Genomic DNA, 22,264 nt, shown 5'->3' on the forward strand with positions numbered 1-22,264 from the left:
CGACAAGTCAAATAATCTGATGGTGTGTGTACCGAAGGTCTTACAGTACACACACCACAATAAGTAAAACTAAAAAAAAATGCGGTTATGATTTAGCTTATACTGGTGTTGACGTTAACATACATACCTCATTTAAACACATACTCTCAGTGACCGTGTGTGCTTAAAATTTTAAAGAGCTCACTAAAATAGACTCTGAACGTCTTAATTCGTGGAACTGACGCGGTTTTTCGCAGACTGTGTAGTCATAAACGATCTTGGATACCTTATGACGATGGTTACATAGTGCTGTTAAGTTCATAGATCATCAGGGCTCGAAAAGTGGTATGCTTAGCGTGCCTCAAGAACGTGCTTTTCCACACAGCCTGATGCAACGTAGTGTGGGGTCAGGAGAGAAATAGAGTGTTTCAGCGTGTTATTGTGGAATTTGTTCCCGTGGCTGTTCATTTATCTTTTAATTTAGCCTACTACTAATTCCAACTTGTGAGAGCTACGCGAACTTTTATAAAACTTTCTTTCTTGCAGCTAAATATCCTAGCAAGCTGGAAGGGGGCAGAGGGAATGCCAGCTGGGAATCTTTGGGATGGGGATTGTAACCTAGGACTGCTACTTATAATCACCTGTACTCGAAAACAACCAAATAAATATATTCACTGTCTCGTTAATTTTGACTACGAGTTTAATTATAAGTAAACAATTTTATTCTGCTGAATGAGAGAAGGGTGTCTTTAAACTGTATGTTGGTTCTTGATATGTACACGAGACTATTTTGTGCACTCTGTTTGTCAATGATTTCGGTATGCTCAAAGAGCCCTCTCGTACATGATGATGTGCGTAGGTAGTGGCCGAAACTGCATTCCCTACCTTCGCTGATTTTGCTAAGATGGTATGGCGCCTTTCTTGATTTTACACAGATACTTATAAAATAATCACTGACGCTTTTAGACGACAAATTTGCTTGAATCAAAAAGATTTTCGGAGAAGAAAAATAATTTCAGAGCTCTTCGTGAAGGAATATCCAGATGGGATAAACTTTTTCAGTTTACGTACAATTGCTGATGTTCAGTGATATTTAATTGCAGTGCCCGATGTGGGCGGCAATCATTTATTATTCTGAAAAGAGACATAAGCTATCAGCTACAAAATGATTTAGACAAGATGTCTGTATATTGCGAAAAGTGGCACTTGACTATCAATAAGGAAAAGTGTGAAGTCGGCCACATGAACAATAGAAGGAATCCGCTTAATTTCGGTTACACGGTAGGGCTGTAAGCTGACGTAAATACTTAGGGGTTAGAATTACTAATAACGTGAATTGAAACGATCACATAGATAATGTTCTGGGAAAAGCGAACCAAAGAACGAGATTTCTTGGCTGAACACTTATAGAGTGCAATAGGTGTATAAAGAGACTTCTTACACTGCGCTGTTCCGTCCTGTTCTGGAGTGTATTGCTGCTCGTTGTGGGGTACGCATCACATAAGATTGATGGAGGACGTCAAAAAAGTTCAAAGTACAGCAGCTCTTTTTCTACCGTCGCGAAGTTGGTAGAGAGTGTCATGGATACTACACGTGAAATGAGTTGGCATGCGTTTTTCGTTGAGGAGGGCCCTCCTCATTAAATTTCAGTCAACTTTCTGCTCCGAATGAGAAAATATTTTGTTGGCACCCACCTACATAGGGAGAAATGACCATGAGAACAGAATAAGAGAAATCAGAGCTCGCACGGAAAGATTTATGGCCGCGCAGGGTAGCCGTGCGGCCTCAGATGTCTTGTCACGGTCCGCGCGGCTCCCTCCGTCGAAGGTTCGAGTTCTCCCTCGGGCATGGGTGTGTGTTTTGTCTTTAGTTTAAGTTAGATTAAGTAGTGCGTAAGCTTAGGGACCAATGATTATGTGATGGTTTTTCCCGCGCCCTGTTCGAGAGTCGAACAATAGTCAAATAGCTTGAATGTGTTTCGATGAACCCTCTGCCACGCACTTAATTGTGAACTTCTGAGTAAACATGTAGATATAGATGAAAACCATTGGATGAGCCATGTCAAAACAAAAGTGTTTTTCAGTGAATAATTATTACTCATCGTAATCCATTTAAAAAGGTACTTTTTTCCTTCTTCTGTTCCTCACACAGCAGTTGCGCTTTGCTCAGAAATAGCTTTCAGAATCTCAACAACTTTAATCACTTGCTAACACACTTCTATATTCTACTTTTACTCAGTTGTTACTCCTTGAGTCACTCTAATCTTGTATGTCTTTCCTTCATTACATTTTCTTTCAAGTTTCCCTTTCACTGATGTTACACAGCCCGTCTGGGCATAGTACCCATACAGTAGAAAATACACACGTAGAACAATACGTACATACAAATTTATGTATTTCAGATAAACTATATAATATTAATGAAAATATGAGAATAATACACGAGGATGTGCCACGAAAAATTTCGTCTCTACTGTAGGCTATCGCCTAACATCAACTACGGAGTTGCACATCATACAATGTAGTAAACAACCATTGTACCTTGAGGTTCTTCCGTCTGTCCGTGCTTGCATAAAAACATCAATATGCGATTGCGGGTCTGTCTTTGTGCAGAAAATGTTTGTTTTATTCATTTTGTTTCCCAAACTGGTTTCAGCGACAATAGCGCTTCCATCAGTGAGTTTTTAATTCTTAAATGTAAAATTAACGTAGTTGTAAAGGTTATAAAATGTTATTACATGTGTTCCATTTGGTTCCAGCTATTGTATTGTGTGAGTGGTTTTCAAATACCTTATTTACTTACACATTATGGCTTCTACATTTGATTACGTTATTCCCGGCGTATTTTCTGAGTTTTGTTGCTGTTTCTTCAGCATACAGCATGTCTTATGCAACTGTATGAAAGGCTGCTTTTCACTACTATGAAAAAGTGAAATTACATAGTCAGTGTTATACTGTTGTGAATTGCGATGGTTTTTTGTTTGTTTCTTTGAAGTAAGCTCCATTATAATATTTGTAATACGACTTGTATGTATTGTATGTCTGTGCGTGGAAAGTATTGTAACTTTTGTGTTTTAGGATGGCAAGAGACTGGAGTGAGTGAAATACGGTGCCGGCACATAACATGTTCCTCGCATGTAGCACCGAAGTGGCCGCCGAGCTTAACGTCCGTCAACAGTGTCACATGCTGTCACTTCACGTTTCGTAATTGAACTAGGGCATTGGCACAAAGTCTAGTGATTAGGAACTTCATGCCACCATCGCTCCTCCCCTTGCCGGCAAAATAGCGGCAGTGAAATTTTTTTCCGCTACCAGGATACTAACCGGTTTACCGCTGGCTCGAGCGAGGCGTGAAGTGCAGGTGGTGTTGTGGACGTGATTTGGTGTGCACTAGGCTCTTAGTTATCTGTGATGTACTCACGTTCGTTGTCAGGCTTGTAGTTGTTTTTAAAAACGGAAAGACATTACTGTTACACTTTGGTCGTAACTCAAAAAATTACGCCATCTTGCTGTTTCGCATGTGTCGCGAGAATGTATCGCTCATTGTGAGAAGGCTTTAAAAAATGTAACAGGAGTTCTGATGACTTCTGTTCATTACCTACGTCTCTGAGTGTGATGGAGCCAATAAAATTGCTACACCACGAAGATGATGTTTTACACACGCGAAATTTAACCGACAGGAAGAAGATGCTGGGATATGCAAATGATTAGCTTTTCAGAGCATTCATACAAGGTTGGCGCCTGTGAAGACACCTACAACGTGCTGACATGAGGAAAGTTTCCAACACATTTCTCATACACAAACAGCATTTGACCGGCGTTGCCTGGTGAAACGTTGTTGTGATGCCTCGTGTAAGGATGAGAAATGCGTACTATCACGTTTCCGACTTTGATAAAGGCCGGATTGTAGATTATCGCGATTGCGGTTTATCGTATCGCGACATTACTGCTCGCGTTGGTCGCGATCCAATTACTGTTAGCAGAATATGGAATCGGTGGGTTCAGGAGGGTAATACGGAACGTCCTGTTGAATCCCAACGGCCTCGTATCACTTGCAGTCTAGATGACAGACATCTTATCCGCATGGCTGTAACGGGTCGTGCAGCCACGTCTCGATCCCTGAGTCAACAGATGGGTACGTTTGCAAGACAATAACCATCTGCGCGAACAGTTCGACGACGTTTGCAGCAGCATGGACTATCAGCTTGGAGACCATGGCTGCCGTTACCCTTGACGCTGCATGATAGACAGGAGCGCCTGCGATGGTGTACTCAACGACGAACCTGACTGCACGAATGGAAAAACATCATTTTTTCGGATGAATCCAGGTTGTGTTTACAGCATCACGATGGTCGCATCCGTGTTTGGCGACATCGCGGTGAACGCACATTGGAAGCATGTATTCGTCATCGCCATACTGGCGTATCACCTGACGTGATGGTATGGGATGCCATTGGTTACACGTCTAGGGCACCTCTTGTTCGCATTGACGACACTTTGAACAGTGGACGTTAAATTTCAGATGTGTTCCGACCCGTGGCTCTACACTTCGTTCGATCCCTGCGAAACCCTACATTTCAGCAGGATAATGCACGACCGCATGTTGCAGGTCATGTACGGGCCTTTCTGGATACAGAAAATATTCGACTGCTGCCCTGGCCAGCATATTCTCCAGATCTCTCACCAATTGAAAACGTCTGGTCAATGGTGGCCGAGTAACAGGCTCGTCACAATACGCCAGTCACTACTCTTGATGAACTGTGGTATCGTGTTGAAGCTGCATGGGGAGCCAAACTCTGTTTGACTCAATGCCCAGGCGTATCGAGGCCGTTATTACCCCCAGAGTTACTTGTTCTGGGTACCGATTTCTCAGGTTGTATCCACCCAAATTGCGTGAAAATGTAATCACATGTCAGTTCTAGTATAATATATTTGTCCAATGAATACCCGTTTATCACCTGCATTTCTTCTTGATGTAGCAATTTTAATGGCCAATAGTGGGTGTGTATGTGTGTGTGTGTGTGTGTGTGTGTGTGTGTGTGTGTGTGTGTGCGGACGCACACATCGAATGTGTTATTGTGAAGTGCTGTTCTTTTATGTATCGTGTTTTGGTCTTCCACTATAGGATTTTGCATGTTATTATTTTCTTCCGTTGTTAGATTTTGATGTAAACTGTTACTGTATTTCAACATGTGTAGATCAGTTTCGTTATTAGTGGAGTGCTAAAGTCTGTGCTCATTTCTCTGAAAAACGCCCTCTCCTCTTAGTCGCAGTTGGAAAGATAATAACGGGAAACTTAGAAATTTCGGAGTCCTGTATAAATGTCTACGTGCTACAAATTAAATTTTCTCTATTTTGCATTAAGTTGATGTATAAGTTCCTAGCATTTTTCCGTAAGGTTTATAAACGCAGCAGATAAACGTAACAGAGTTTTTAGCCATACATAACATATTCTCCTGCAGTATTTACAATAGTCTGCCAACGCTGGGCTAGCTTTTCGATTCCGCGACTGTAGAAATGATGTAGCTTTGAGGCGAATAACTCGTCTAGCGATGTTCGGAGCGCATTTTCACCCAGAAGGGAAGTTCTTTGAAGGTAGCTCGATAGAGTGCGGAAAAGGTGAAAACCTTAAGGCGCAAGATCAGGTGCGGAGTCACTACCCGACGCAATTGATATATAGTATTTTTGTTAGTATACCAGAATGCGGGCAGACTTTATCGTGGAGTAGCTTCACTTTAACGCAGTCTTCCTGGGCGTTGTTCTTGGATTGCGTCTGCAAGACGTCTCAGTTGCTGACAATAAGTGTCAGCAGTGATGGCTACACTTTGGGGAAGCAATTCGTAGTACACCACGCCGTCGCTGTTCCATCACATTGACAACATTATCGTTTGTCGACATCGCAGTTCTTTGTACGGCTAGTTGCCGCTTTGTTTGGATTCAGTCATTCCTTTATTTTCCTTATGTTAGCATAAAGACTCAATCTCTCGTCATCAGTAACGATACAGGATAGGAATGATCGGTTTTGTTCACGAGCCAGTTGATGACGATCAATCTGAGATTGTGATTTTGGTTTAGAACATGCGGGACCCACACACCCCATTTTTGAATCTTCCCCATGCATGCAAATGTAGCAGACTGGTTGATTATCGCCGTTCATCACATTTGTCAATTCTCGAGTACAATGACGTGGATCATTGTGGTTTAATGCGTTAACCGATGTCCATCAAACAACGAAGGTCTTCCTGAACGTGGAGAATCACTAATGTCAAAACGATCCTCCTTAAAACCAAATAATCATTTCCTTGCCGTATTCGGTTCAATGACGTTATCGCCGTACACGGTGCAAATGTTTCTGGCTGTCTCGGCTACTATCAATCCACTACTCAACTCAAACAGAATAATATGTCGGGAATGATCCGATTTCTCCAGTTGGCACTATATTTTCTAACGTCCACAGTTTCGTTCATTAAATCCAGATGACAAATTGAGAATATGTAAACTCCAATAGCAACATTGAAATACTAATTGAAAACGACAAACTATAAATAAACCCACAGCAACCGCATCCCTTCTTTTTTTTGAGTCATCAGTCTTCTGACTGGTTTGATGCGGCCCGCCAGGAATTCCTCTCCTGTGCTAACCTCTTCATCTCAGAGTAGCACTTGCAAAATGTCCTCATTTATTTGCTGGATGTATTCCAATCTCTGTCTTCCTCTACAGTTTTATCCCTCTGCAACTGCTAGTACCATGCAAGTTACTCCCTGATATCTTAGTAGATATCCTACCATCCCGTCCCTTCTCCTTGTCAGTATTTCACATTTTTTCCTTGCCTCTCCGAGTCAGCGCTGAACCTCCTCATTCTTTACCTTTTCAGTGCATCTAATTTTCATCATTCGTCTTTAGAACCACATGTCAAATGCTTCGACTATCTTCTGTTCTGGTTGTCCCAAAGTCCATGTTTCACTACCATATGCCATACAATCCTGTGCTCCAGACGTACATTCTCAGAAATTTCTTCCGCAAAATAAGGCCTATGTTTCATATTGTGACGTAGAGGAAGGTGTAAGTAGATGAATGAAGAACACTAACTTCACTTAACGAAGGTTTATTCAGCACTTGCACATACAAGAGCGCGGAGCAAACTGCCTCCAGCCAGAACACATACGGTATATATACAGCTACAGAACGTTCCAGTAAAATGATTCTTACCATTTGTGGATACTTGTAGAATGTACTCGAACCGAATATAGAAATTAAAATTTTTTACTTCAGGTGAGTTTTAAACCCATGACCCTCCATGCAACAATCTATTAGCGTAACCACCACACTACGGCGACTGCACCACTTGGCTTCTTCTGCGACAATATCGATAACTCCTCTTAGGCAGGAATACCTTATCTCTTTTTTTATAGACTCCTGTTTCTTCTTCCATCACATCAGGCAAGTTTCCCCCTCCTCCTCCCCCCCCCCTCGCCCCCTCCCCCCCCCCCCCCCCAAAGAGGCCTTCGGTGTACTCTTTCCACCTACAGACTCTCTCCTCTGCATTTAGCAGTGGAATTCCCATTGCACTCTTAAAGTTACCGCTCTTGCTTTTAATTCCACTGAAGGTTGTTTTGACTTTCCTGTAAGCTGATTCAGTCCGTCTGACAATAACATTTTTTTCATCTTCTTCACATTTTTCATGCAGACATTTTACCTTTGTTTCCCTGCATTTCCTATTTATGTTATTATTCAGCGACAGCATGCTGACATAAAAAGAAAAACGCTACGAAACTGTGCACCAAACTAATAGTATTACCGGGCGAGCTCTATTGTGTAGTTACGCCTGCAACTGAGTCGGCATAACTTGGTCCCTGACAGTTGCAGTGGGCCAGGGAGGCAGCTTTGCTGGCCTGCCACAACCAGTAACTTAACGTAATTGTGTAGACATCTCTAGGCCAACGACCAACAACTTTGCCGCAGTGGTAACACCGGTTCCCGTCAGATCACAGAAGTTAAGCGCTGTCGGACTGGGATACCACTTGGATGGGTGACCATCCGGTCCACCGAGCGCTGTTGGCAAGCGGGGTATACTCAGCCCTCATAAGGCAAACTGAGGAGCTACTTGATTGAGAAGTAGCGGCTCCGGTCTCGGAAACTGACATACGGCCGGGAGAGCGGTGTGCTGACCACATGCCCCTGCGTATCCGCATCCAGTGACGCCTGTGAGCTGAGGATGACATGGCGGCCGGTCGGTGGCTTTGGACCTTAATGGCCTGCTCTGGAGGAGTTTATTTTTTAGTTTTCTATGCCAACGCCTCAGTGTTTCACAGCTCTGAGACGTCTACTGTTTTCGTTTGCAGCCGTTAATGCTTTGCTGTCGAAAACTGGCAATAGCACTGTGAGCTGTCAGGAGTCTCCTTACACCTTGTCGACAATAGTTAAATGCCAGACTGTCGACTGAGGTACTGAAGGGCGACTGCCATTGCGTGTCCAGGAAGGGGGCAAAGCGACGGGCGTGGTTACGAACGGACGCGTGACGCAGGCACCGGTCGCCGCCAGCTACGCACACGCAGCCTCCGCTGCGTGGGAGAGCGATGCCCTGGGTCCTGCTCACCAAGACCGTGAAGGCCACTCTTGTCCGGACGTGGCACTGCAGCTAGTCACGGGCGAGACCGGCCAGAAGCTAAAGGTGAGTATCTGTTCCACTTCTATTGTCAGTATCCGAATCAACATGATGTTTCTCACTCGGACCGGCACAGATTATCGTAACAACCATGCTCCAACATCGATACAAGGTGAACTTTCCCACTAACAGTAAAAGTCTTGTTTGTTAGGGGAAAAAATACACTTGGGTCCCTTGTTGGTCAATGCCCTTTAATACAACTTCGTGCACGGCAGAACTGTCACTTGTGTCACTCAGGATAATCAGCAAAATTTCTATCTACAGCTGCCGTTGCTTCATCACTGAGGTAAAAAACCAATTTCCGCAGGTTTTTCTGGTCTTAAAGGATCATGACTTGCTTTTTTATAAAGACCAATGAGTCCTCTGCCGTGTATTTGATTTAAGTTGGTCCACAAGACCAATATTCGAGAGCTATTGTTTTCATTTTGCCAGATAAACAATAAGATAAAATTCTTTTGGCTTGCCAGGATAACTCGTGTCATGACACCTCCAGTAGATGAACTCGACCTTGCCTCTTCGTTGTAGAACCATAGCTTCCACTCAACACTTTTATTGTTATTAAGTTTCTGGCACGAAACAGTAAAACCACGTCTCATCGTCAGTAACTTGTAGTGCACCAATTTCGCAGCACTCTTTCTGAAGGGCTGCAAGCATTGCTAAATGTGCATCATTGCAAAAATGGCTCTGAGCACTGTGGGACTCAACTGCTGTGGTTATCAGTCCCCTAGAACACAGAACTACTTAAACCTAACTAACCTAAGGACATCACACACATCCATGCCCGAGGCAGGATTCGAACCTGCGACCAGAGCGGTCACGCGGTTCCAGACTGAAGCGCCTAGACTGCACGGCCACACCGGCCAGTGCATCACTGCATAGAATTTAACTTACTATTAACTGAGTTGTGGTCATGGAATGTATTTATTGCATTAGTCCACTTCCTTCTGCCATCTCTCTTTTTCCTTCCTCCCTGCCCCTCTCCTTCTCATCCCTCCCTCTGTTCACCTCCTCCACGCTCCTCTGACTATATCCTCCTCCCCCACCTCTCTGTCCATCTGCTCCTCCTGATCCTATCAGTCCATTTATTCCTTCCCCTCTGTCCATATTCACCTCCCCCTTTGATTCCATCTCCTCCTACCCCTTCATCTCTTCCTCTCTTTATCTCCATCTCCCCCCTCTCTGTCCATCTTCTCCTCTCCTCTCTCTGTTCATCTCCTCCTCCCATTTCTCTCTTCCCATATTCTTTCCATTCTCTGTTTATTTCCTCCTCTTCTCTCTCGGTCCATCTCCTCCTTTTTCCTTTCTCAATTTAACTCCTTTGCTGCCCTCTGTTTGTCCATCTCCTTCCATCTCTCTTTGTCCACCTACTCTTCCCTTCCTCTGTTCTCTTCTCCTTCACCATCTTTCCATCCATCTCCTACTCTACCCTCTAATCTATCTCCCCTCCACCTTCGCTCAGCCTAATGCCTCCTCCCCTCCTTCTTTCCATCTCCTCCTCCTTCCTTCCTCTCTCCACCTCCTCAACCCCCTCTCTCTGTTCCTCAACTCCCCTTCCCTTCTTTATCCATTTCCATCTCCTCATTCCTCGTATCTGTGTCCATGTCTTCCTCCCCCTTTTGTCTCCACATTATCACCCCCATCGCAGTAGGAGGTTGCTGGTTCTTACTCCCACACTGTTTCTTTCCAGATCGAAGTGTGACTGAAAGCCAGGAGTTTAGGAGGAGATTATTTCCCATCGCTTTGCAGAGTACGCACAAGTGAGATTTATTTCACACATATTTAACATATTTTGCACACATTTTTATACGTATTTCACCTGTACTGCTAGCGAATTTCGTCCTGCAGTTGCGTTTTCAGGCAGCTCGGTCTATATGACTTCATATCTCCTGAACCATGCGTTGCACAATGATACAATTTCGCAACTACATTCGTTGATATATTTGGGTGCTGTCTAAATTTTGTTGCGAGTCGGGTTAGTGGTAAAGACACAATAAATTAAAACGTCATGCATGATGCGGCAGTTTTTCACGCATTAACGCATCTCAGTTTTCATGGCGTTATATCTCCTGTACTGTGCGTCGTACAATGAAGCAAGTTTGTAGGTACATTCAGCGGCATGTGTACATACTGTCTGCTCAATCTTTTGCGGATGGAGTTAGTAGCAGAAAAGTAATTAACGATATACATGATGTGACTATTTTGCACACGCTCAGAGTTTATGAGTCATACCTCTTGAAGTGTGCGTCGTACATTGATATCAGTTTGCACGTTCATTCAGTGGTATATGTGTATACGTCTGTAAAATGTGTCATCAACACAGTTAGTAGTAAAGAAATAATAAATCAAAACGACATTCCTCATGCGATAGCTTTAACGCGTAAACAGCGAGGTTGTAGTAAGTGATAAACTTTTTACCTCCCATCATTTTGTGAGGCTTATCAGAGAGGAGAACGTTCGCAAAAGCTTGAAATTATGAGTAAAGTCTGTTGCAAGTCTCTAACTGCTCACATTCTCAAATACTGGACGAATAATTTCTATAAATTCAAGTCTCGTGAGTTACACTACTTATTCACCCCGCTTCCACCTCTTTGATGGTTCCTACCCCCACAGCGATTGTCTTCAAACCATAAGAGATATCTCTAGCAAATTTGGTTCAAGTGAGTCCAGCACTTTAGCTGGAGGTGTTGAACATACATACATACGTGCATACATACCTATATGTTTACGTATGCATATGTACACTCCTGGAAATGGAAAAAAGAACACATTGACACCGGTGTGTCAGACCCACCATACTTGCTCCGGACACTGCGAGAGGGCTGTACAAGCAATGATCACACGCACGGCACAGCGGACACACCAGGAACCGCGGTGTTGGCCGTCGAATGGCGCTAGCTGCGCAGCATTTGTGCACCGCCGCCGTCAGTGTCAGCCAGTTTGCCGTGGCATACGGAGCTCCATCGCAGTCTTTAACACTGGTAGCATGCCGCGACAGCGTGGACGTGAACCGTATGTGCAGTTGACGGACTTTGAGCGAGGGCGTATAGTGGGCATGCGGGAGGCCGGGTGGACGTACCGCCGAATTGCTCAACACGTGGGGCGTGAGGTCTCCACAGTACATCGATGTTGTCGCCAGTGGTCGGCGGAAGGTGCACGTGCCCGTCGACCTGGGACCGGACCGCAGCGACGCACGGATGCACGCCAAGACCGTAGGATCCTACGCAGTGCCGTAGGGGACCGCACCGCCACTTCCCAGCAAATTAGGGACACTGTTGCTCCTGGGGTATCGGCGAGGACCATTCGCAACCGTCTCCATGAAGCTGGGCTACAGTCCCGCACACCGTTAGGCCGTCTTCCGCTCACGCCCCAACATCGTGCAGCCCGCCTCCAGTGGTGTCGCGACAGGCGTGAATGGAGGGACGAATGGAGACGTGTCGTCTTCAGCGATGAGAGTCGCTTCTGCCTTGGTGCCAATGACGGTCGTATGCGTGTTTGGCGCCGTGCAGGTGAGCGCCACAATCAGGACTGCATACGACCGAGGCACACAGGGCCAACACCCGGCATCGTGGTGTGGGGAGCGATCTCCTACACTGGCCGTACACCACTGGTGATCGTCGAGGGGACACTGAATAGTGCACGGTACATCCAAACCGTCATCGAACCCATCGTTCTACCATTCCTAGACCGGCAAGGGAACTTGCTGTTCCAACAGGACAATGCACGTATCCCGTGCCACCCAACGTGCTCTAGAAGGTGTAAGTCAACTACCCTGGCCAGTAAGATCTCCGGATCTGTCCCCCATTGAGCACGTTTGGGACTGGATGAAGCGTCGTCTCACGCGGTCTGCACGTCCAGCACGAACGCTGGTCCAACTGAGGCGCCAGGTGGAAATGGCATGGCAAGCCGTTCCACAGGACTACATCCAGCATCTCTACGATCGTCTCCATGGGAGAATAGCAGCCTGCATTGCTGCGAAAGGTGGATATAGACTGTACTAGTGCCGACATTGTGCATGCTCTGTTGCCTGTGTCTATGTGCCTGTGGTTCTGTCAGTGTGATCATGTGATGTATCTGACCCCAGGAATGTGTCAATAAAGTTTCCCCTTCCTGGGACAATGAATTCACGGTGTTCTTATTTCAATTTCCAGGAGTGTATATGTACATCCGTTTTTACAATATCTATGGATTCAATAAATGAGTCACTTATCTTGTATAGTTTTGTGCCACAAAAATGTCATCCTAAATAAATAGTTATTTCCATACGCATTATAATAAAACTGTAATAAATGTTCCATTTTATTTTTGGCCACACATTAGACAAACCACATCTGATGTGCATATGTGACTGCTACTGTATGTTTCTGTAAGATTTTTGTATAGTCTGTGCCACCCCCACCATGAAACAACATGCACTAGGAGTACTACAAAATCACGTGTAGCGGCAGCCTCTGCCAGGCACTTAAGTGTGAATTGCAGAGTAACCATATAGATGTAGATGTAGATGTAGCCGCCGAACCGAGAGGACGAGTAGCAGAGCAGCAGCAGCACTTTTGTGATAAACTGAAAATTAATTTAGTATTTGTTTTTTTGTTCACGTGAGACCTGATCACCTCCGTCCAACATTTTAACAAAGGCTTAATCAGTCTTATATCAAACAAATATTATATGCGCAGGTAGGAAATCACGGGAACAACTGAAATAGCGCATCACTTCACTGCTATTTGCATTTATTGTAACACTTGATAACAGACCAATGAAATGTCGCGCGTTACACTTGACAGATAACAGCACTAGAACAATCATAAACACCTGATTCAGTTTTCTGAACTTTAGTTAAAGTTCAACAGGCGAACACAATTTAAGTTCTCCCATAGATATAAATATGCGCGTAGGCGCTTTAAAGAACTGGTTATGAAACAGTCACTTGTAACATCAAGCCAGGCAAACTCCACTTAAAGGGAAAATAATTAGCAAGTTTATACATTGACTAGAATATTAAGGTGAATAACAGGAAAGTTCACCGTCCAAAACTCCTTACGGTGACAGTTAACCTCCAGTGAGTTACTTTCTTTACAATACGACATTAAGAGCAGCTCAAAAGCAACAAAAAAAATTAAGATTCAACCAATACCGCCCAGCGCACGGCGTCCATGGAGACGAGGCACTTGCCGGTGACTTAGTACCTATGTGCCGCATTTTTAAAATGTGACGACGCCTATTCAGGCCGTTTTAGTTTTATTTCTAGACCATGTCCTCGTAGACATATTATAGAATCAGGGTAATCTTCTGAAGAAGGCTCAATTACTTGGGTTGAAACCTAGGTAAAGGTTGGTTTCATTACCGCAATCGAGGCTGATAGTTTCTTATATAACAGAATGATATTGCAACTTGCAGTACAAATGCAAGAGCCCAAATATAGCCTTTACGAAAGGCGGGACTAAAGCACACTAGTTTTTCCGTCAATTATCTCAATTAAAATTTCCAAAACAATGATAACTAGCAGGATTCCCTTACACGGCAGATGTGCCAACACTTCCGTTCATACCCCAGAATCAACTAGCGGAACATAAATCATTGACACATTTAAGATAATATTTTAGAACAATGTACTTAAATACCTTTGTTTACCACAAGCCTTAAGTAGTTAACAGGTTAGTCTCTGTTATCGATGCCACGCAAATGAGGTAGCAAGTTAAGGTCTACAATTCTACCTTGCCACTTAACACGTGTCGTGACGAGGAATGAAAGAATCCAGTTAATTAACTGAAAGTCACTACTTGGATTCAGTATTTGACAATGCGCTTAAAACCAACAGACGAAGGTGAGACTCAAGTTAACAGGCGCAAGCAGCTCACGCTGAACACGAACATAAGGTGAGCAGTAAGTAAACTGCTCCTTGTTCAATCATTTACACACCGATGAAACAAATAATCTTCGCCGAATTACTGCAGACACCGGAATCCCCAGTTGCTTGTAAATGACGCAAATAATGGTCAAAACGTCTTACTTTAACTCCGATGACATCTGCAGCATAGGAGTTTCAATGGACAACATGGCCTCATCCCCTTGGTCCACCAGTAACATTGGCTACTGTCAAGGCTTTAACGATGCATCACACATGACACGAGTCACACCAAACCATCAAGAAATCGGCGTGGCGTCCTGTTCGCTCCCAAACGTCCGCCATCAGAGTTACTCCTCCCCACCGACGCTGTCCCGAAAACACGGCAAGCAGCCGGCCGCAGCAACCCACACAGTGCCCTCTGGCTAGGGTAAGGAAACAGCAGAGCGCGAAGAGGGAATTTGAAAAGGAACGCGCTACAGACAAGGAGGAAACGCCGAGAACCAACCGTGACATTTCGTCGTATATGCAAAGAAGTAAACTATACGTATGTATTGTACTGTGTGGACCAGTGGTTAGAAAATTAATCGTAGTTTTTGTTTCTGCGTAAGTCTTGTGAATATTCTTGTGTAGGGCGGCTTTCTAGTGGAAATTTTTCCGTCACCAGAAACCTCGTCACGCCACTAAGTTTTAATTTTGTGCTAGTAAACAGCACACAGTTTATATCAGTGCATTCCAGTTTGAATATTTATTTCGTGCAGTAACTTTTTGGCAAACAGGGTTTCTAATAACAGGTATCTCTAAATACATCAACTTCAGTAGAGAAATTTATTTCTGTTTAGTAGCTTGCGGTCTCAGAGTTCAATGAGAAATCTGCACACCAACTTTTGTGTTACTCTATTCTCCTTTGGTATATTTTCTAACTCGGTAGCGCCATTTGGGACCTTAATTGTATTTTATACACAGTGCGATATGGCTAGGGACTGTGCTTGTTGTGAGCGGACACAAGGAGAGTTGGCTGCTATCCGTAAACAGTTGGAAGCTGCGTTGGCTACCGTCGACAAGCTTCTAGCTAATGCTCGAAGTTGCGGTGACGTTGGGGCGCCAGTGAAGAGACCTACGATACCTATGGTGCCACTGGAATCATCTGCTGATCCTGACTTCGCTGTGGCTTCTGATACGCTACATCTGACAGGTACGCCCTCACTCCGAAGTGGGTGGCAGACAGTGGTGGGTCCGCGTGTCACTGGGCGGAAGGCGAAAGAAGGGAGCAGGACGTGCGGCTTGCTCCCTGCGTCTTAGCAACAGGCACGAGGTGTTACCCAGTTTTGATGATAACTCTGAGCTAGCACGGGATGCCTCTCCTTTTGGGCCAGCGGTCTATTTTCCTGCCCAGTCCGGACAAGTACAGAGGGTAGCTAAGCTTGTCATTGGGAGCTCCAATGTTAGGCGGGTGATGGAGCCCCTCAGGGAGATAGCAGGTAGGTCGGGAAGAAATTCAGTGTGCATTCGGTATGTTTGCAAGGTGGTCTCATCAGTGATGTGGAGGAGGCCCTGCCAGCGGCTATCGAGCGCACTGGGTGCAACTAGCTGCATCTAGTGGCACATGTCGGCACGAATGACGCCATCGTTGGCTCCTTTCGGCGGCTGGATGATTTGGTGAAGGAAAATAGCAACGCACGCGGGGTGCAGGCCAAGCTGTCTATTTGTAGCATCGCACCCAGGTTGATCGCGGTCCTCTGATTTGGAGCAGAGTGAAAGACCTAAGCGAGAGGCTAAGACGACTCTGCGACGGTATCGGATGCGAATTTATCGACCTCCGCCATCGGGGGCAGAACTGTAGGGTTCCTCTTAATAGTTCAGGCGTGCACTACACTCAGGAAGCGGCAAGTAGCGTAGCGTAGTACGTGTGGCGTGCACATGGGGCTTTTTTAGGTTACAGGACCCCTTCCTTGGTATCAAAGATGATTTGCTTGTTAAAACAACCACAGCGACCTCGGAGAATCTTGGTCCCCCCAAACCAGAGACAGAAAAGATTAATATGACTTTAGTGAACAGCAGGAGCATCCAAGGAAAGATCCCAGAATTCGCATCTCTTACTGAAGGTTATAATGCACACATAGTATTGGGAAGAAAAAGCTGGTTGAAATCAGACGTCAATGACAACGAAATACTAAGTTCAGATTGGAATATTTATCGTAAGGATAGGTTAGTCGTCAATGGTGGCGGCATGTTTGTTGTAGTAAATAATTCGATAAAACCTAACAAGGTTATCACGGATTTCGTATGTGAATAAATCTCGGTGAAATTGAGTATCAATGAACTGTGGCCAGTGGCGTGGCGTGCGGATGTGTTCGGCGAGCGCTCCGCTTGTTGGTGGTGGGAAAATGTGGTCGAAGTGCAGTGCACGTTTCAGTGTGGATAGCTAAAGGCGTAATCTGTCACGTTACGTATTAAAGACTACTTCGGAGACCGTAGTTTGACAGTGAGAAGTCTTTCTTCTTTGCGATAGTGAATGTATTCTTGCGTGCCGTGTGGCAAGTTTCGTCGGCGCAACGGGAGGCTATTGTCTTCCCTGTGGGGTGCTGACGGCGCGGAGTGCAGCGGGCTAACTGTGCGAACCACAGCTGTTCGTTGCGTCAGGGGCCCCAGACAGCAGCGGCCGACTCAGCGGACGCCGTCTACGGAAAGCTGGCCGCAGGTACTGTCAACTGGCGTGTAGCTCATATTTGCTGGCGTTACCGAGTAACAGCGCGGCACACTGTGGAACAAATCACAGAGTGTACTGCGCTTAACGAAATTGGTTGCACTCGGTTTAGGGACAATCTACATGCGCAAAGAATCGAGAATTTGGGAATCGGCTGCCGTACAGCAAATTTCTTCCGGTGCGCGCTTTCTTTGCCTCAGTCTGTGAAGCATTTGGGACGTGTGCATCGGCTTTTAACTAAATGAAGCTCCACGTCCGCGAGTACACGCGGAGACTGGAGCAAACAACCTGGTCAACGCTGGCGGCAGCCGCTGCTACTTTCGAAAATGCCGAACGTGCTCCAGGAATCAATGTGAGCTACACATCATTCGGAGGACGTCGAAACAGTGACGCGACTCCGACGGGCAAGAGCACAGGGGCAATAAGACGAGTGGTATCCAGCGTGAGTTAATTCCCAAAAGAAAGAAAATGGAAACTAAAATGATAAGTGCTGTAGACGAAATCTTTGCGAAGTTCCAGAATGAACTAAAACAAAAAAGGGCGTCAACCACAATTACATCGCAGGTTAGAGACCAAATTTGGGCACTCGCACTAGGTCAAGCAAGGCTTTATGGACAAAATCAAGAGCTCAGAACTGAAAACGCCAGACTCAGAAAAGAACTAGAGGTTGCAAACGCACCAGATACCCAGGAACGCATGCAGCGCCTGGAACATGAAATAGCGGAACTCAGATCCGAAAATCAGAGACTGAAGTCAAAAAATAACCCCGGTTGCGGCTGCCGGTCCGATTGCTAAACCTAAAAGCAAAGTACAGGAAAGCATTCAACAGACAAAAGCTTAACAGTCCAGCTAATTTTTCTTTAAATCAGAAACCAACCAAGATGCGAGAACCATTACAGAAACCATCACTAAAACAATTAACCCCAAGCAAGACAAATTAAAAATTGAACCAATCAGGTCAACAGCAAACACAGTAATGATTGAAACATAATCACAAGCAGACAAGAAAAATATAATAGAAAAAATGGCACAGCTTAAGGACATTAGGTATGAAGAACCCAAGAAGTTCAGACGCCTGCTGACAGTGCACCATGTCTCAACATATTTAACTGACCAGGAATTCTTAGAAGAGCTCTACGAAATAAACCTGAGTGAACACATTACTAAAGGCGAGTTCGATAACGAGGTTAAAATAAAATTTAAAACAGGCCCAAAAGGTAAAAAAACAGTAAACATTATTCTAGAAGTTCCGCCAAAAGTACGATTACTGCTGCTTTCAAATTAAATTTGAATCTTTGTACATCAACGAGTTTGTTGCTGTACAAAAATGTTTTAACAGTTGGGGCTTCGGTCACCCATCGAAGCGTTGCGACAAAGATCCAGTATGTGGAAACTGTGAAAAACTGGGTCACACAAAATCAGAATGCAGGCAGGAGAATCCTGTAGGCTGTATACCATGCGAATACAGATACAGAACATGCGATAAGGCAGGGGAGGTGGGCAGACTGTCCTACATATAAACAACTCTAAGAAAATCAAACAGATCGCACCGAATACGATATTCTGTACAACGTACATTAATAAGGAGTGCCACCATAACTGTCAGAAACCCACCCCCATAGCACACGCAGGAACAGACGCAACTAATAACACAAACAGGCAAAGGTACAAATCTCCGACGACTAGGATGAGGGGCTGGCGGTGAGCCGTTGCCTGGACGCAACATATGGGGATATTACAACCCCCAAATGCAGATACCGATACTAATGTAATGCATCAGTTCTGGGAGACAATACAGTGTAGGTACTTTAGCATTACCGACTATATAGACGATATCTGCACGCAGGGTGCAATTGAATATGAGGTTGCCTGACACCTGAAACATCACGTGTTTGATTGGGCCATCTTCCAGGCTGGTCTCCTTTTACGAGTTGACGAACTGGAAGACGAAATACTGCGAGATAGTCCAGAGAAATATAAGGACGTCCTTGAGCGTAAGTTCACAAGAAATCCGACACCACAGGCGAACACAAACGAAGACAGTTGCACACTACCTGCGCAACAAGTAGAACATGATACAACCGAATGTAGACCGTATGTTATACCATTTCGTTTTGTCTACGGAGGTAGCGCACACAGTCACTACGAAAAACCAAACAGAAATGTAGCTAAACAGAAAGACACATCCTGCACCGGCACAACACCAGACACAACCACCCCAGAAACGGACATACAACAGTCACATTTTAAGAACAAGTCCCCGGTAGAGATCAAAAACAACAAGTCACTATCAGGGGAAGTGCTCAAGGAAAACAGAGCAAACTCCGTACTATCAGAAACCATAAAGCAGGAAAGTCGTACTGCACTACAAAATTACTCGAAATCGGGGCAACAAACAAACAGTCAAGAACACCAACCACACAACACCAAGAACCTCAAACTGAATACCACTAATTACGTAAACTACGAAACTTAGAAGTTAACCTACGACTTCGCAGACTAGGAAACAAGGATATATTTCAAATAGCTCTTCGCTATGTAATACGAACTAAACATGAAAAGGGGGATAAAATCTGTTTTCCAACTACAGAACAAACTGACAGGGTGATCCTGAGAGTTGAAACTCAGCCAACGAACCCCAAAGAGCTATGAAAGCTTTTAGGGGAGGCATGTGCGCAAAGGGGAGGGGGCCTAAAACTAGAGAAGGTATACAAGCACTTCGTGAGAGCACATGGACGTGTGTTTCTGGATTTTAAAGAAACCATACTCAAGTGTTTTTCCTTCACCAGATATCCCTTCTGAAGGTAATACAACTAAATTGCCAGGGCAGTACCCTAGTAAACATGGAACTAGGTAGGCTCTTAGAAGAAACAGAAGCAGACATCGCCTGCGTCCAGGAACCTTTTCTGCGAGGCGGGAAAATTTCAGGGCTCCCCTCACATTACATCACAATAGCAGAAACACCAAACGTGAAAGCCGCGATAGTAGTAGTTAATAAAAACCTCATAGTAACACAGATCATCCAGTTTTGCTCTGAACACATTGCCACAGCAGAAATAACAGACGGACAGGATGTATGGCGCATGTCGTCTATTTACGCTCAGTACTCGTATGATATAGAACTTTTATTAGACAAAATAAAAGACATTGCACAACACTCAGAAAGAAAAAGGCGGCTTATTCTAACTGATATCAAAGCAAAATCCCCCTTGTGGAACTCAGATAGAACTGACGACAGAGGGCAACTAGTGCTTGACGTGGTAAATGAGTGCAACCTCTTCATACTGAATAGGCAGGGTCAGCCACCTACCTACCGCGGAGACGCCGGTGGTGTAAGAAAGATAGGCCTTTCTCTAGGGAACGCAAAATCTCTTCTACTATTCAATACATGGAGGGTATTAGATATAGCCACACATAGCTACCACAACTCAGTCAGCATAACCACGGGCAAATATACACTCCTGGAAATGGAAAAAAGAACACATTGACACCGGTGTGTCAGACCCACCATAATTGCTCTGGACACTGCGAGAGGGCTGTACAAGCAATGATCACACGCACGGCACAGCGGACACACCAGGAACCGCGGTGTTGGCCGTCGAATGGCGCTAGCTGCGCAGCATTTGTGCACCGCCGCCGTCAATGTCAGCCAGTTTGCCGTGTCATACGGAGCTCCATCGCAGTCTTTAACACTGGTAGCATGCCGCGACTGCGTGGACGTGAACCGTATGTGCAGTTGACGGACTTTGAGCGTGGGCGTATAGTGGGCATGCGGGAGGCCGGGTGGACGTACCGCCGAATTGCTCAACACGTGGGGCGTGAGGTCTCCACAGTACATCGATGTTGTCGCCAGTGGTCGGCGGAAGGTGCACGTGCCCGTCGACCTGGGACCGGACCGCAGCGACGCACGGATGCACGCCAAGACCGTAGGATCCTACGCTGTGCCGTAGGGGACCGCACCGCCACTTCCCAGCAAATTAGGGACACAGTTGCTCCTGGGGTATCGGCGAGGACCATTCGCAACCGTCTCCATGAAGCTGGGCTACGGTCCCGCACCCCGTTAGGCCGTCTTCCGCTCACGCCCCAACATCGTGCAGCCCGCCTCCAGTGGTGTCGCGACAGGCGTGAATGGAGGGACGAATGGAGACGTGTCGTCTTCAGCGATGAGAGTCGCTTCTGCCTTGGTGCCAATGATGGTCGTATGCGTGTTTGGCGCCGTGCAGGTGAGCGCCACAATCAGGACTGCATACGACCGAGGCACACAGGGCCAACACCCGGCATCATGGTGTGGGGAGCGATCTCCTACACTGGCCGTACACCACTGGTGATCGTCGAGGGGACACTGAATAGTGCACGGTACATCCAAACCGTCATCGAACCCATCGTTCTACCATTCCTAGACCGGCAAGGGAACTTGCTGTTCCAACAGGACAATGCACGTCCGCATGTATCCCGTGCCACCCAACGTGCTCTAGAAGGTGTAAGTCAACTACCCTGGCCAGCAAGATCTCCGGATCTGTCCCCCATTGAGCATGTTTGGGACTGGATGAAGCGTCGTCTCACGCGGTCTGCACGTCCAGCACGAACGCTGGTCCAACTGAGGCGCCAGGTGGAAATGGCATGGCAAGCCGTTCCACAGGACTACATCCCGCATCTCTACGATCGTCTCCATGGGAGAATAGCAGCCTGCATTGCTGCGAAAGGTGGATATACACTGTACTAGTGCCGACATTGTGCATGCTCTGTTGCCCGTGTCTATGTGCCTGTGGTTCTGTCAGTGTGATCATGTGATGTATCTGACCCCAGGAATGTGTCAATAAAGTTTCCCCTTCCTGGGACATTGAATTCACGGTGTTCTTATTTCAATTTCCAGGAGTGTATCAATACACATAACATGCAGCAAGAACAGCAGCATTTACTCGTAGGAAGAGACGACTGGCAAAAAGTTCGAGATATTGTTGAGGCGTCATCATTACACGCTGTTCAAGACAATATATATTACAAAACGCATGTACTCACAAAGGTCCTACACAGAGGACAGGACGCACCTATACCACGGGCATAAACTGGGT

At 45.6% G+C, this 22,264-nt stretch overlaps 1 protein-coding gene across 1 annotated transcript in view; it reads left to right on the forward strand.

Moving 5' to 3' along the window:
• Positions 1–22,264, forward strand: part of LOC126474471 (membrane-bound alkaline phosphatase-like) — a 151,972-nt gene that overhangs the window by 41,730 nt on the left and 87,978 nt on the right. The window contains exon 3 of the mRNA XM_050101944.1: positions 8,455–8,649. Within this exon, the coding sequence (XP_049957901.1) occupies positions 8,455–8,649 (195 nt within the window). The remainder of the gene's footprint in view (positions 1–8,454; positions 8,650–22,264) is intronic.

This window comes from Schistocerca serialis, chromosome 4 (assembly GCF_023864345.2).
Source record: "Schistocerca serialis cubense isolate TAMUIC-IGC-003099 chromosome 4, iqSchSeri2.2, whole genome shotgun sequence".
NCBI classification, from domain to species: domain Eukaryota; kingdom Metazoa; phylum Arthropoda; class Insecta; order Orthoptera; family Acrididae; genus Schistocerca; species Schistocerca serialis.